The sequence below is a fragment of the Pleurodeles waltl genome, chromosome 4_2 (assembly GCF_031143425.1).
Source record: "Pleurodeles waltl isolate 20211129_DDA chromosome 4_2, aPleWal1.hap1.20221129, whole genome shotgun sequence".
Lineage (NCBI taxonomy): Eukaryota > Metazoa > Chordata > Amphibia > Caudata > Salamandridae > Pleurodeles > Pleurodeles waltl.
Genome location: NC_090443.1, coordinates 591,943,069 through 591,959,198, shown reverse-complemented (window position 1 = coordinate 591,959,198; position 16,130 = coordinate 591,943,069). Strand labels below are relative to the sequence as shown.

Here is a 16,130-nt window from a genome sequence, read left to right as displayed (position 1 = left end):
GTAAAGATAACCATCATCCTTCTGGAATTGATAAACTGAGCATGATTACATCTATGCACTATTATAAGAAAATAAACTAGTGTTACCTATATGGTGCAAAATGTGGAAGATAAAAGGACATATCCCATGTGCACAAGAGCATCTTAACTAAAAGGCTAGCAATGCCTGTGTGTGCACAGGAATTGATAAAATGTATTCCTGCAGTGTTTGTAAGGCCAAGTTGAGGATTTTCATCTTTCTTGTTCCATTGTGTGATGGTGTGGGCAAATCTGACTTTAACCTGGGAAGGTGGTTTTGCAAATTATGTGCGCCTTAAGAAAGGGAAGGGCAAAAGGTACCTTGCTTAGATGTCAAGCAACCTTAAGACCTGTATCTATAAACTGGCTTTGCAGAGTAAAAAGTCTTAGTTAGACAGTGCTTAATTTGAGCAGTGGTTTCCAGTGCTTGGCACCACACTTAATTATTGAGACTGGCACATAAGACACTGTGCCACATGGTGGCACTGTTTGGGTAATTTGGAAATGAGCACAAACCAGTGGTTGTTTATTATTTCAATATACTTTAAATATGACTAGTACCTGCCACCCAAGCCATCATTATAGCTTTGAAGGACAGGAAAAGTCTGGCTAATAGTTCATACTGGCATTGAATGCACAGGCAATAGGTGGTGCAAACTGCAGTGGCCCACTGATGAGTGTGTGTATAAATATATATAGATATATATATAGATATACATATTCCCTTAAAAATATAAATGTTACAGGGAAGTTATAGTTAGGTTCTGAATGTACTCATACAAAACCACAGAAATTCACCAGTTATAGTTATTTCAAGTAACTATGACTCGTGCCCTAAGGTAACTATAACTTGCGCCCCTGCCTTGCACAGTTTTTTATGAATACATTTACATCAAATGTCACAGTGATATTATCAATGATGTTACAAAATATGTCATGAGTATTGTAATATCAGGATAATAGCAGTGCATGGCAAGGGCACAAGTGATAGTTTCCTTAGGGCACAAGTTATAGTTACTTGAGATTACTATTAGTGTAACTGCTGAATTGTTAAGGTTTTGTACGAGTAAATTCAGAACCTAACTATAACATCCCTTTGTATTTTTAAGTGAATTTCTATGTTTTTTAAAATTCTATTTCCTAACTGTAATGTCCCTGTGTTAGAAATGGGGTCTTTGGTTGAGAGGCAGGTTACCCCCTGTTCAAGCAAGGACCCTCACTCTAGTCAGGGTAAAAGAGAATCACCCTCAGCTAACTCCTGCTTACCCCCTTGGTAGCTTGGCAGAGCAGCAGGCTTAACTTAACAGAGTGCTAGGTGTAAAGGATTTGTACCAACACACACAGTAACTTAATGAAAACACTACGAAATGACACAACACAGGTTTAGAAAAATAGAAAATATTTATCTAAACAGAACAAGACCCAAAACAACACAAATCCACAATACACAAGTCATCAATTAAAAAGCAAAAAGAGTCTTTATGTAGTTTAAAACACACACTAACACTGTTAGCGTGAAAATGTACCTTGGGTGCATCAAAAATAACCCCGCACGGGTGAGTGTGCGTCAAAAAGGGCTTGCGATGCGTCGATTCCACTCATGAATGAGACCTTATGTCGTTTCTCCTTTCGCCGGGTTGTGGTGTGTCATTTCTTCTCTCCGCAGGAGAGCGATGCGTCGATCCGGTCAGCAATCTCGGGTCCGGGCAGGCCTTGCATTGTTTTTACAAGCCCAGCAGTACTTGCATTGGAAATCCAGCCGCATGATGATTCAAAAACAACACAGCGCGGGTTTCGGTCTCCGAGTCTCCGTCTGCAATGCTGCACGTCATTTCTCCAGCTCCGTGCGTTGATTCTTCTGTTGTTTCCGGCAAGCGTCGATTTTCAGCCGCAGACCCGGCGGCGTGTCATTTATTCAGCCGCAGATCAGAGTTGCGTCGATCTTTTCCCCGCACGGCACTCTGTGCGTGGATTTCCTCCTCTTAGGCTGCCAGCTTCTCTTTTCAGGGTCCCAGGAACTGGATTGGCACCACAGGGCAGAGTAGGAGTCTCTCCAGAGACTCAAGGTGATGGCAGAGAGAAGTCTTTACTGTCTGTGAGACTTCAAACAACAGGAGCAAGCTCTAAATCAAGCCCTTGGTGATTTCTTCTCAAGATGGAAGGCACACAAAGTCCAGTCTTTGCCTTCTTACTCTGGCAGAAGCAGCAACTGCAGGATAGCTCCACAAAGCACAGTCACAGGCAGGGCAGCTCTTTTACCACAGCTCTTCAGCTCTTCTCCAGGCAGAGGTTCCTCTTGGTTCCAGAAGTGTTCTCAAGTCTGTGGTTTTGGGTGCCCTTCTTATACCCATTTTGTCCTTTGAAGTAGGCCTACTTCAAAGCAAAGTCTCTCTTGATTGTGAAATCCTGCCTTGCCCAGCCCAGGCCCCAGACACTCACCAGGGGATTGGAGACTGCATTGTGTGAGGGCCCTTTCTGGTGTAAGTGACCACTCCTCCCCTCCCTCCTAGCACAGATGGCCATCAGGATATGCAGGCTACACTCTAGCTCCCTTTGTGTCACTGTCTAGTGTGAGGTGCAACCAGCCCAACTGTCAAACTGACCCAGACAGGGAATCCACAAACATACAGAGTCACAGAAATGGTTTAAGCAAGAAAATGCTCACTTTCTAAAAGTGGCATTTTCAAACACACAATCTTAAAATCAACTTTACTAAAAGGTGTATTTTTAAATTCTGAGTTCAAATACCCCAAACTCCACATGTCCATCTGCTCCCAAAGGGAATCTACACTTTAATCATAATTAAAGGTAGCCCCCATGTTAACCTATGAGAGAGACAGGCCTTGCAACAGTGAAAAACGAATTTAGCAATATTTCACTGTCAGGACATATAAAACACATTACTATATGTCCCACCTTAACCATACACTGCACCCTGCCCTTGGGGCTACCTAGGGCCTACCTTAGGGGTGCCTTCCATGTAAGAAAAGGGAAGGTTTAGGCCTGGCAAGTGGGTACACTTGCCAAGTCGAATTTACAGTTAAAAACTGCATACACAGACACTGCAGTGACAGGGCTGAGACATGATTACAGAGCTACTTAGGTGGGTAGCACAACCAGTGCTGCAGGCCATCTAGTAGCATTTGAGTTACAGGCCTTGGGCACCTCTAGTGCACTGTACTAGGGAGTTACTAATAAATCAAATAAGCCAATCATGGATAAGGCAATTTATGTGCACATTTTGTATAGGAGCAGTTGCACTTTAGCACTGGTTAGCAGTGGTAAAGTGCCCAGAGTAACAAAAACAGCAAAATCAGAGTCTAGCACACATCAACAACCTGGGAAATAGAGGCACAAAAGTTAAGGGAGACCACGCCTAGGATGAAAAGTCTAACACCCTGTAACCTTAGGTTTTTTGTGAGAGTGTGCCTGGTAGTGAGAGTCGGTGCGTGAGTGTCTGCCTGGATGTGAGAGTGGGTGTGAGAGTGTCTCTCTGGGTGCAAGAGTGTGTGTGAGAGTCTGTCTATGTGAATGAGAATGTGTGTGTGAGTATCTGAGTGTGAGAGTGGCTGTGAGAGTGTCTGTCTTGGTGTGAGAGAAAGTGTCTCTGGGTGTGAGACTAAATGTGAGAGTGTCTCTCTGGGTCTGAGAGTGGGTGAGAAAGTGTCTGGGTATCAGAGCGAGTGTGACTGTGTCTGTCTGGATGCGAGAGTGGGTGTAAGAGTTGTTTCTCTGAGTGTGAGCCTGAGAGAGTTTGTGTGGGTGTGAGAGTGGATGTGACAGAGTCTCTCTGGGTGTGAGGGTGTTTGTCTTGGTGTTTGAGTAGGTGTGTGAATATATATATATTTTTGACGTTTCGCGAGATCTGAGGATCCACCCAGGCATTTAGACTGGGAGCTGGGCTGAGCCCCACAGATGGATCTATGGATCTGCAGATCTTGGAAACCATCAAAAAATATGTTTTAAGGCATTTCAAACCCATTATTTAGTTGTTTCATCACACCTATATCCCTCCATGGGGTCAGAGTACTTCTACCCTGACCCTATCATCTCCATTGCCCCCAGGTTTCAGCCCCAGAGCCTGTTTCCTGATAAAATAAAATGGTGGCCACAACATTCCTGTCAATTTGCGGCCAGTCAATCAGATTTTTCCTGTAGTGTGTGGATCCACCGATTGATCTGTGGGGGTTCCACAGAGAATATGTGTTCCTATATAGCTATATCTTTTTTATTTAAATTACTCCAAAACTAGTGAACAGATTTACACCACACTACAAAAAGCAGTCTGTGGACCACCATCGAACTTTCTGCCGAATTTGGTGTAATTCCGTTGAGCGGTTTGGGATGTAGGTGTGCCTAAATACGGACAAATGAATGGGGAAAACGTGTTGTGGGACCCACCTTTTTCTTTGCCCCTGCTTGATGGATCACCCCAAAACTTGTAAAACAGCAGACGAACTGACCAAAGTATAAGCTTTGAAAATGTCATGAAGATTTGTCAAGCAGCACCAAAATTAGCAAAACAAAGCACGCTTCCTCTATGGAAACTACCACTAGGTAAAGAATATACATACTCGTATATACAGAGCACCTATAACACTTTATTAAATATTAGAGGTTTCTTTGATGCTAGGTAGCTTGTTGCAGTCATTTTTCTCATGTATAACTCTTGTTTTTGGTCTCACAATTTTTTTTAAATGCAATATCGTGGTACTCCTAAAGTGCAAAGTGGATCCTAACATATTTTCTTTTTACAGCGCCCAATTATTTCATTCAATAGGATGCAGTTTCGTCTCTAGTAATTTAATAAACTACATTAGAAGTGTTCAACAAACCAAAAACGAGGCTGACTCCATATTTTATATGACTATCCCTTGAGTTGCTTTGTTTCTCCTACTGTCCTCGGGCAACATTGGCAAGAATATTGGTATTGCCCTGCGGATAATTCTCTTTTATAAATCTGGTTTCCAGTACTGAGAGTTTTCATTATTAACAGTCCCAATTCTGCGTGTTCTATTCTAGAAATATCAGGACACGTTTGCAACCTGTCTCTAAGCTGCAAACGCGGTGAAATGTACTTGTAATTCGCGAGCGGATTTCTTTTAAACAGGAGACAGCGAGGCTGAATCAGTTTAATTGACCTTGGCAATTTGCATCTGTCTGCATTGTATTCCTCAGGGAAGGCGTCCCTAAGCTGCACACGAACAATGTTGGTTTAACAGTACAGTTAATACTAAAATAGAAAAGCTGTGCATTTCCAAATTTATGGCTTGAGCCAATCACATACTCTTATTCAGAGTATTTGTATTTCGGAACATTGATGGCAAAAAAGCAGGGTGCCATATTAAATCTGAATTTATAATGACTGAAGGTGTGTTTTCAAAACGATGTCGCTACAATGCGTGATTTTTAATTCATTGCAGTGAAAGAGGCCATGGAACCCATCACGTTTAACAGATGGGGACTTCCTGACATCCATCCAGAAACTATGGAAACCAGCGAGCCGGGAGTGTTTGCAGGTGGAGACATCGCTGGCCTGGCTAATACAACTGTGGAGTCGGTGAATGACGGCAAACAGGCGTCGTGGTACATACACAAGTACATTCAGGTACGGCACCTTGACGAGTTGACAGTAGCTGACACTTGAATTTAAATGAGGTTTCTCAAACTGTAATGATTCAATTCGTGATATGGTTTTTACACATATTAACACACAGTGTTTTTTTAAGTTGAAAAAGGATGTTATTTAAAATAATTAATGACTATTATAATTAGAACAGACAACATTTTCGTTGTGAAAATTGCGCAAAAACTAATAGAGATTCAAGTCAATTCAGGGCAGTAGCATAAACAGTCAGAAAAAGAGTTGTGAAAACCATAATACAATTTATTAAAACGTATGTTAGCTTAAATGAAGGTAAAAGTAATCTATAAATATAAAAACGAGGAAACTGTGGATAAAAAATATTAACTGCTGTGATTATAAGACGAAAACCAGTAGTGAGGAAACGTGACTGCAGGGTCAGAGAAGAATCTTAAATATCCCTCAAATATAATGCTCATGACTGCACAAGTCACACTACACCCTAGTTATCTCCGAATGAACTGTGAAATAAAGCTCCAGGCAGAAATGACAAACAAGGCGGGGTTACATGAAAAATATAATTATATATTTGCTCATTCCTAAAAACAAGTATTTGGTCTAGCCTTACCACCAAGTCATCTTGATGTCTCTCCTACATTTTTTTAAAACATTTTTTGTTCTAGGAATTAGTCATATGAATATTTGATATCATATATAGCCTCAATTTCTTCACCAGAATATTAATTAATTAGTGTCATGATAGTTTCTTTTTTCATTCTAATATAAAAATATTCAACACATTCTATAATACAAAATACATTTTACAGGGGCTATTTTATAATACATATCTTAATATATGTTGCATGCATTACAAATCTAGCTAGGAATATTTCTTGGAGACTATCGAAAGTACTCCAGGCTTCCAATTACATCCATGCACACTGCAGATAAATTCTAGTCAAGAAAAGACACCATTTTGCCTTCCTTCCTCAACTGAAGTCATATTTAACTGCAATATTTGTCATAAACCATATCCATTTACGTTTGCTCTGAACTTAAAGTTTCATATACATTTCACTTCTAACCTCATTGGGATTTACATTTGAATCTAGATGTTAATCAAATCAGGTTTATCTTATTCACTTAGTTTTCTTGTGTCTTTCCCTCACAATCCCGTAGATGTTTCACCACCAAACCGATTCTCAGCATACAAAGATATAAAATAATATCCTTACGTTAGTCACAATTTGAAGTGAATCTCATGGACTCCAACATTAGCAGGTCAAGCAGGCAACACTTAAATATTATAACAGTGCTGCTGCTGTTAAAACTCTTGTAGCTCAGAGGAACTCAAATGATCACATCCTAATGGCTAGGAGAATGGCAGAGTAACTACTTTAAAATGCCTAGGTGAAGAATTTAGGATCACATGTGAACACGTTGTTTTAACAAATGCACCACAGTTGCCTACTTGGAAAAAAGTTGCTTCTTTATGCAGTTTGCACATATCTAGGTAAGATGCTACTAACATTACCACAAGGTGTGCTCAGACACTCACCTAAGATTCCAAAAGCGATAAGACTCCATACTACTGACTGTACCATCACTCACTTAGGCTCGCTAGGACATCACATTGTATATGAGATACTTTGTGAAACACCTTAGGTGCATTATAAGGCATGCGAAAGAATTTTGAGCATGACTGACTGTGATAGGAAGAAATTGAGGTTGCTGAGTGAGGGACATCTTGATCATTTTTCAATATTTTCAAGGCCCTCAACATGTCTTTTGTATTTTACTAAGGCTATCCATCTGGTATTCTGAGAGGCTGTCATGCAATGCTTTAGCATAGAGCATCATAAATGGATCTCAACATAATATTGTGATAATCATACATAGGCAATCTAGGGAAAGATCTTTTTTTAAGCAGACTCTGTTGTTTGCTTCTTCAATGACAGTGCTCACTTCGGGAATTATAAAGAGGTTACTAGTTACAAGTACCACAAGGCTTTTTTTGCAGAAGGTGAAGCCCGCTAAGGTAGGTAATGTAAGAGGAATTTGGAAAATATGGACAGGGTTCTTTATAATACAAAAGAGTCTGAATAGCAAGATCTTGCTTTTGAATTGGTTAATTCTATGAAACATAAACATTTCTAGACATTGAACATTTCTGCACTCAGTGGGCTAGACTAGTGTTTTGTCAATAACTTGTGATGAATGAAGTAATGGCGTACCAGGAATGTGACAAGAGACAAATTAATAAAATGTGCAAGAAATGCCAATGAGACAAAAATGAAGCAGGGTGGGTTTTCATCGTTCAATACATTTTTTGAATAACAACACACACCAACTTAACCATAGATTTAATTTAATATTATTGGTCTTCGTAAAAAAAATAGGTATAGCACAGGACAGGAAAAGAGCCATTACATTGTGCATAAAATCATCTTTTAGGTCTCAGTCCATGTGCTCCTCTTCAGTAGCAATAAAAATACTTTTAAGTATAGTGTTCATAGTGCAGAAGTGAGGTCTCCCTGGTTGAATCAGGATGTGTAACAGAGGATGCGTACATCTCATTTAAGTGAAAATGGTATCAATCATGGAATCCTCTCAGAATATAATTTGGAATACAGGAATAGTTTAGCATCACAGATCATAATCTAATACATGTAAAATATTTTAATTATTTTATGTAGATTTAACTCACCGGTTAAAACAAAAAACAGTAAATATGTCACAGTTCACAGTGAACAATGCATTTGTCCTGCTTGATAAATAGTCATCTTCATAAACGCAAGGATCTACCTATTGGGATTGTATAGACAAAGACAAGACTATGAAAAATACACAGAACAAAATGATACCTTTAAGTTACAAAAAATATTCCAGACAGAAAATATGGTATAGCGAAACATTAATTGTATTCATTCACATCTTAAAAACGTATAGGCCAAAAGAGAATAAACTTTATCCACTGTTCTATCCAGTGATCAAGTCTTTTTGCTGTGTTCCCTCTTTTTGCAATCATATTGTCATATTTGATAAGTTGTCTTTAATTTTGCATGCACATCATTGAACTTTGCCTGGCTGTGCACACATTTTGCACAGCTATGCAAAGTTCAAATTTGATGTGCATGCATTATCAAGATATTTATTATATTTTTGTCTGTAGAAAAGGCTCACATTCCTTGTGCGTTAGTATTTAAATTTCCACATTTGACCTTTTGGTAAACCAGAGGTAAATGATGGCAAATGCTCTGCACAGCACCATAAAGTTCATATTGTGGGTGTAGGTTTAAAAACATTATTCCCCCACTTACATGTAAAAAAGATTATGGCCCTCATTATGACATTGGCCATATTCTTTGCATACTGCTGTGGTGATGGCCGCCAATTTATCGCTGCGGAGGCGAAAATCCGCCCGCCAGATAATGACACACACACACAAAACTGACAGAAACCAACCACAACCACAAATCTGCCAGACCCAACAAAGGCAAAAAACTGTGGGAACTAGCACCCATAACTTTACACAAGCAAAACAACGCCCTCCAAATAATGATCCACGAATCACCACAGCGGACATTTAACTGCCGTAAACCATTGGTGGTGCTCACCGACACAGCTGAAATGGCCACCCAAAACCAAAACAAGCCAACATTGGCCAGGCCAAATAACCCACACCGGACATAAATACACACACCCCACCAACAGCACTATAAAACACCCTCCCACATCACCCACAATCCTTTGCAAACATGAGAAGACCCCAACACCTTGCCAGGCCAATCCCAGAGATAACTTCAGACACACACCACAACTACCCATTTATCCATCATGAACACCACACACCCCACCACATCACTCAACACCCTCTGCATAACACACACACCACACAACACCCATGTCCCCTCAAAGGCACCCCGTTTCACTGATAAGGAGTTGCGGGTGATGGTGGAGGAAATAGTCAGGGTAGAGCCACAGCTGTTTGGAGCACAGGTACAGCATATCTCCATTGCAGGAAGCTGGAGCTATGGCGGAGGATCGTGGATAGTGTGAACAGCATGGGACAATACCCACACACAAGGGATGACATTCGCATGAGGTGGAACGACCTACGGGGGAATGTGTATTCCATTGCAGCAAGGCACCAGCTCGCCATCAGGAGGACTGAGGGTGGACCCCAACCTTTTCCCCCCCACAGTTGACAGCATGGAAGGAGCAAGTCTTGGCAATACTGCACTGTGAGAGCCTCACTGGAGTAGCTGGAGGAATGGACACTGGTAAGTCACCATTACCAACCTACCACCACCCATACCTACATGCTATGTCACCCCCTCACCCTGACTCCCTTCACCGCCCTCCATCCTACACAGTGCACCACCCGAATTACCACACCTAAATATCTACCCCTGCATGCCATACCCACTGCAAGCACGTCCCTCCCAGATCTGCATGCACACCCACCAGCAATGCATGGACAACATGCAGAACTACAACAATCCTTTTACTACCAAAGGTGGGAGGACAACACCAATATCATTGGGAAAGGTAGAAATGCGGAATATGTGACAGACAATTACCTTAACAAATCAATTACATCCCCACAAGTGCTCCAGTCAATATCAGTGGTGAGGGGGTGCCACAGCAACCTAGTCCCCCACCCGAAGATGCCCTCAGTGACGACAGGCACTCTGGAGGTCTTGACATGGATGAACTCGCTGGCCCATCTGGGACCACTGGTCAGTCAACAACTACATTCCACAGCCAGCACACCACAGGCCCCCCTCAGACTCAAACACCACAGCAGCCAGCCAATGCCCCCAAATCAGTAGTGTGCCCACCTGTACAGGGACCTGAGTTGACACCACACAGGCAAGACGATGAAGATCCTGGTGTAAGTGGGCACACCGTTCAGGGGACATAGGCACAAGGAGTCAGGGACAGTTGAAGGACAGCTGTGCTCCAGGGAAGGCCAGGCCCAGGGAACTGACTCCCCAGGAGGCAAGCACAAATGTCCTGGGGGCATACCAACAATCCCAGGACTGGATGGGTCAGGTGATCAACATCATGCAGGAGAACCAGCGGCTGCAAGGGGAACACCACCAGGAGGTCATGCAACAATTGCAGGCCTTGAATACCACCATGGCCTCCATTGCAGGGGTGCTGAGTGACATGGCGAACATCATGCATGAGTACACAACACACCAGCGGACCCCTCCCACTAGCCACTGTACTGATCACCCCTCCACATCTGCTGCAGCTAGTGGACAGGAGGCCCTGCCACAGTACTCACAGACCACCAGAACCCTTGCCTCTGCAGAAGGTGAACCACTCCGCAAACGTTCCCTGCGACCCAGACAGACACCGGAGACAGTTGTCAAGACCAAGACCACCACCAGGAAATGAGTCCCTCCAGAATTTCCCCCTTGTGTTCCACTGATTCACCTTATTCACTTTGGACTGCCATTCCCTCTCTTCCTATGGCCCCATGGACATTGGACCTGTGCTATAAACAGACTGGGCCCCTACACTGGACGTTTCCCAACCATCACCCCACTCCACTGCACTTTCCATTTTTTTTTGTTATTCAAATAAACACCCTTGAACACAAATTGAGTAACAGTACTTTATCAGAATGAAATGTGCAATGTATTGAACTGCATCATCCTGTGCAAATGTCCTGTACTGTGTGAATCCATCCAACAAATGTGTCTCAGCTGTCTGTAGACATCACATCAGTACACTGTTGTAACCACACTAACATATGCAATAAGGAAAGGCATAGGTGACAGTCATATCTGATGCAAAGGTAGTGACCGGCACAATACAACAGCCACACAGCACTGTACTTAAATGAAGACATGTATGGATCAATAGTCTTACCTGAGTGTCACTGGAAGTACTGATGAATGGTATGTGTCGTGTTGTCTACATCCTCCTCCTCTTCTTCCTCCTCACTGTCCTCGTTGTCCACTGCTGCCACAGGTGCATTGTCACCCCCCTCCACCTGCAGATAGAGCACATGGCGTCTGATGGCCAAATTGTGCAGCATGCAGCAGACCACCACAATCTGGCAGATTTTCTTAGGGGAGTAGCATAGGGATCCACCTGTTAAATGGAGGCACCTGAACCTGGCTTTCAGGAGACCAGAAGTGCGTTCCACAATCCTCCTGGTACGCCCATGTGCATCATTGTACCGATTTTCAGCCCCTGTTATCAGATTCCTAACAAGGGTCAGGAGCCAGGACAGGTTTAGGTAGCCGGAGTCAACTGGAAGAAGTGAGGGACACACATTAGCCATGCACAATGGCATGGGGCATGACTCCAGGAGGCATACACTGATATACATTGGTTGGGGACTCAAGCTCACCTATAAGCCACACTCTGTGCCTCTGTAGTTGTGCCATCACCTGTGGGACGCTGGTATTCCTCAAGACATAGGCATCATGCACAGATCCAGGGTACTTTGCAGTGACGTTGGAGATGTACTGGTCAGCAAGGCGCACTATCTGGACATTGACAGAGTGCAAACTCTTCCTATTCCTGTACACCTCCTCATTTGCCCTGGGAGGGACTAAGGCAACATGGGTCCCTTCAATGGCCCCAATCACATGTCGTATGTGTCCATTGCATAGAATCCAGCCTTCACAGTGGGAAAATCATCAACCTGGGGGAATGCATTGTAGCTGTTCATGTGTTTAAGCAAGGCAGCCAAAGCCCTTCCAAGCACAATCCAGAACATTGGCTGTGGCATTCCTGCAGCCAAGCCCACAGTCACCTGGAAAGAACCAGTTGTCAGGAAATGGAGCACTGACAGTACCTGCACAAGAAGGGGAATTGCTGTGGTGCTACGGATAACAGGAATCAGATCAGGCTCTAGTTGTGCACACAGCTCTGTGATTGTGGCCCTGTCCAGATGATAGGTGAGTATGACGTGCCGGTCTTCCAGTGTAGCCAAGTCCACAAGGGGCCTGTACATGGGTGCTTGCCTCAATATCCTTTTCCTCCACAGTGGTTGGTATCTAAGTGAGTCAAAAGTGAAATGGGTGTGACAACAGGACCAATGGACACACAACACCGCAGTACACAAAGCATGTAGGTATGTAGGACACTAGAATTGACACCAATAAAGCACATATAAATTTAAGACATGAATACTAACAGTAGGAAATGGCAAATGCCTGTCCTGTATGCAGGGACAAGTGGAAGTGGCCTCACTCCACCAGCGTTAGTTATCGTGGCAGAAGGCGGTCTGCACCGCTGTGCTATTCCTCATTGGCTAACATGGAGCTGTATGGAGTACAGGAAGCAATGATGATTAAGACCGGTAGTGACGGTGTTCACCGCCGCAGACGTGACCACCATTTTCTTTCTATCACTTCACTTGATTCCTGACTTTCCACTCAATGACATCTCCACTGCATGTGTTGCTGTAACCTGTGCCTGGAACCCTCCATGGCCCCAGCATTCATGTCGGAGGAGTTGGAGAAGCTCATGGATGGGGTCCTACCCCTGTACGGGCAGTTGTTTGGGCCTTCAGACCAACAGGTGAGTACATCATGGGTACTTTGTATGCAACGTGGCTGCATGTATATGTATGTGTGTGCTAGCAGTGTGTCATTTGGAGGGTATGGCTGCAGGCAATGTGGATGCAGAGGTACGGGTCATGTGTGTGCTTGATGAGGGGCAAATGCAGTATGTAAGGCATTTGTGTGACAGGCTGGACTGTATGGTTCATTGTGTCTTTCTGTCTGTGTTTCCTCTGCAGGTCAACGCCCATCAGAAGAAGGGGATGTGGCGTGCCATCACCAAGGACGTGCAGACCCTGGGGGTCCATGCAGGAAACAGTGGGAGGACCTGAGGCGCTAGGCCCGGAAGACTGCGGAGGGATGCCTGTTGGAGCCTGACCCCCCCAATGGCCTGCATACTGGGGGTGGCCAATCCTGAGTTGGATGGGCGCTTGAGGCAGCACAGCAGCCACAAGGGGGTGAGTACAGACTGTGTGGTATTTTGTATATGTTGCCTGCCATAGTGTTTGGATTTTAGTCTGTGGATGCCCCAATATGCCGGTTTTAGCCATTCCTGTGTGGGCCTGCTTAGCTATGTAGGGTGGTATGCATTTTTGGTAATGCTAGGTAACTAGCATACCATGGCAGACAGGGCTTAGTTGGTCCCAGTAGGTCTGCAGATGGTAGTGTTTGGGTTCCTTCCTGCCTAGGCAATGGTTTGTCACTGTGGTCCTTAATGCCCAATGTTAGTCCCAGGGAGTGATTGTGATGTGTATGCCTTATGTGCTGTTGGTGCTGTGATTGACCCTGTGCTCCCTTTCTTTCTCCCTACCTCTCTCCTTTTGTCATCCTGTCCATGTGTGCAGTAGCATCATCTGGTGAAGGAGCAGTGGCACTGGTGAGTGAGGGAGCTGCAGCCCATGGGACCCAGGAGGCAGAGTCCACCTACGCCGAGGGGACCAGTGGGTTGGAGGGTGAGGGGAGCACCACAGAGGAGACTGGAGCAATGACTACAGACTCTGATTCCTCCTCTGGTGGAAGCTCCCTGGTGGTGGTGGACCCCTCTGGGACCACCGCAGCTACAATATCTTTTGTCACCCCCATACCAGCACTGCCCTCCCAGTAGCTCCCCACCCAGTTGCCCGTGCCCGCTCACCAAGGAGGGTGGGCGTCTTCTTCGCCCCAGTCACCCCTGCTGCCCTAAGTGAGGAGGCTATTGACCTCCTGAGATCCATCTCTGTAGGGCAGTCAACCATAGTGAATGCCATCCAGGGGCTGACATCCCAGTTGCAGCAATGCAATGCATTCCTGGAGGGCATTCGCAGTGGCTTGGCGGCCCTACAGAGATCGTTTCAGTTTCCGGCCTCCTCTCTGACGGCTGCCAGTGTCCTTGTTTCTTCCGTACCCCCCAAAGACCTGTTCCCAGTCCCATAGCCCGCCCCCCAACCCATCCAATGCACACAATCTGACAAGCATGCACACAGAACAACAGACAGGACTCACACAGACAAACCCAGGAACCACACGTCACTTCTCAAGCACACACACAGCCAACAACCAGATGCACACACAACAACAGCCATTGTCTCCACTGTCTCCCCCCTCCTCCTTCACCCTCACAGTCACATCAGCACTCACACCTGCATGCACTGCATTATCAGTCCCGGATCCTGCCACCTGTACAGCCTTGCCCACAGTCAGCACAACATCAGACACGCAGATATGCACCCCATCCTACACACCACATGCGCAATCACCACCACTACCATCACCACCTCATGCAGCACACCCATCTCACTTACAGGAACCACTCAACATACATCCACGTGTCCTGTTTGTTCTCCCCCACCCTGCCTGCCCCCCTCCAAAGACAAATAAATGCTCCCACTCAGACACCCAACAGCCATCCACCTATCACACGCACACTGTCCATGCACCTGCACCCAAGTCCAGCACACCATCTCCTCCTACAACTACTCCCTCTACCTCCACTCCCATTTGTCCTCCCACAGCCTGCCCCACTGGTACTACAAAGCTTTTTCTTTCCCGCCTGGACCTCATCCCTACCCCAACCCCCTGTCCTGCCCATAAGAGGAAAGCCCCCCAGCACAGTCCCTCCAGCTCCCAATCGACTCCTACTCCTCTGCCTAAGGGGAAAAAAAGGGGCACTCCGGCCAACATCCCACGGCCTCACTTCCGCCACCTACGCACAAGGTCAAGTGCCCGCCCCCTCCCAAGCCCAAGGAGCCCCCTCCCAAGAACCCCCCAACACCCTACCCCCTGAGGAGCCTGCCTGCCATCTCCATGATGCCTCTGCCCAGTGGAGTGCCTAGGCTGTCAGGAGTCAAGTTGGGCCTTGGACGTTGTACTGTGGCCTTTAAACACTTTGGACTGACCAATGACCCTTTCTGTACATATTTATATTTATCTCTTTATACAAATGAGGTCCCTGTTCTAACCTAATTACAGTGGTTGGACAACAGATATGCATCCTGGCTTTCTTTGCGCCTCGGTTATGTTGCTGTTGATTTACTCTTCAGATTGTTCTGGGTGTGCGGCATGTGTGTTTGGTGTATGTTATGCATGTGTCACTCTCCCATCCCTCCCTTGTGTGCTAGTTGGCTGTACCCACCGTTGTCATCTTCATCAGCGTTGGTGCTAATGCATGGCCATCGCGTGGTACATCATCGGGAAAACTTCCAGTTCAGATTCCATGGCAGCTGTGGACTCCTATGAGTCCCTGGAGGTGAGTGTCTCCTTTTTTATGATGATTATAGGCTTTTGGTGGTGATGCTAATGCCCCGGAAATCCTAGCGGTCTGCTATGTCATAATTTGGTGGGTAGATCCTTGTCTGCTGCCAGCCTGTAGGTGGCTGCTGCCGTGGTCAGTGGCTGTACCGCACTGGTGGTTGGGGTGGTACATTGGCTGTCTATGGGGGGGTCACTGCCATGGTCATAATTTGGCAGTCATTACCGCCAGCCTGGCGATGGTACTACCGCCATCACCAGTGTGGCGGT

The 16,130-nt window shown here is 45.1% G+C and overlaps 1 protein-coding gene across 2 annotated transcripts in view; it reads left to right on the top strand.

Annotated features, from left to right (window-relative positions):
- Positions 1–16,130, top strand: part of DPYD (dihydropyrimidine dehydrogenase) — a 3,199,941-nt gene that overhangs the window by 1,573,222 nt on the left and 1,610,589 nt on the right. For both annotated transcript variants that reach the window (XM_069232136.1, XM_069232137.1), the window contains exon 12: positions 5,441–5,625. In XM_069232136.1, coding sequence (XP_069088237.1) covers positions 5,441–5,625 — 185 coding nt within the window. The remainder of the gene's footprint in view (positions 1–5,440; positions 5,626–16,130) is intronic.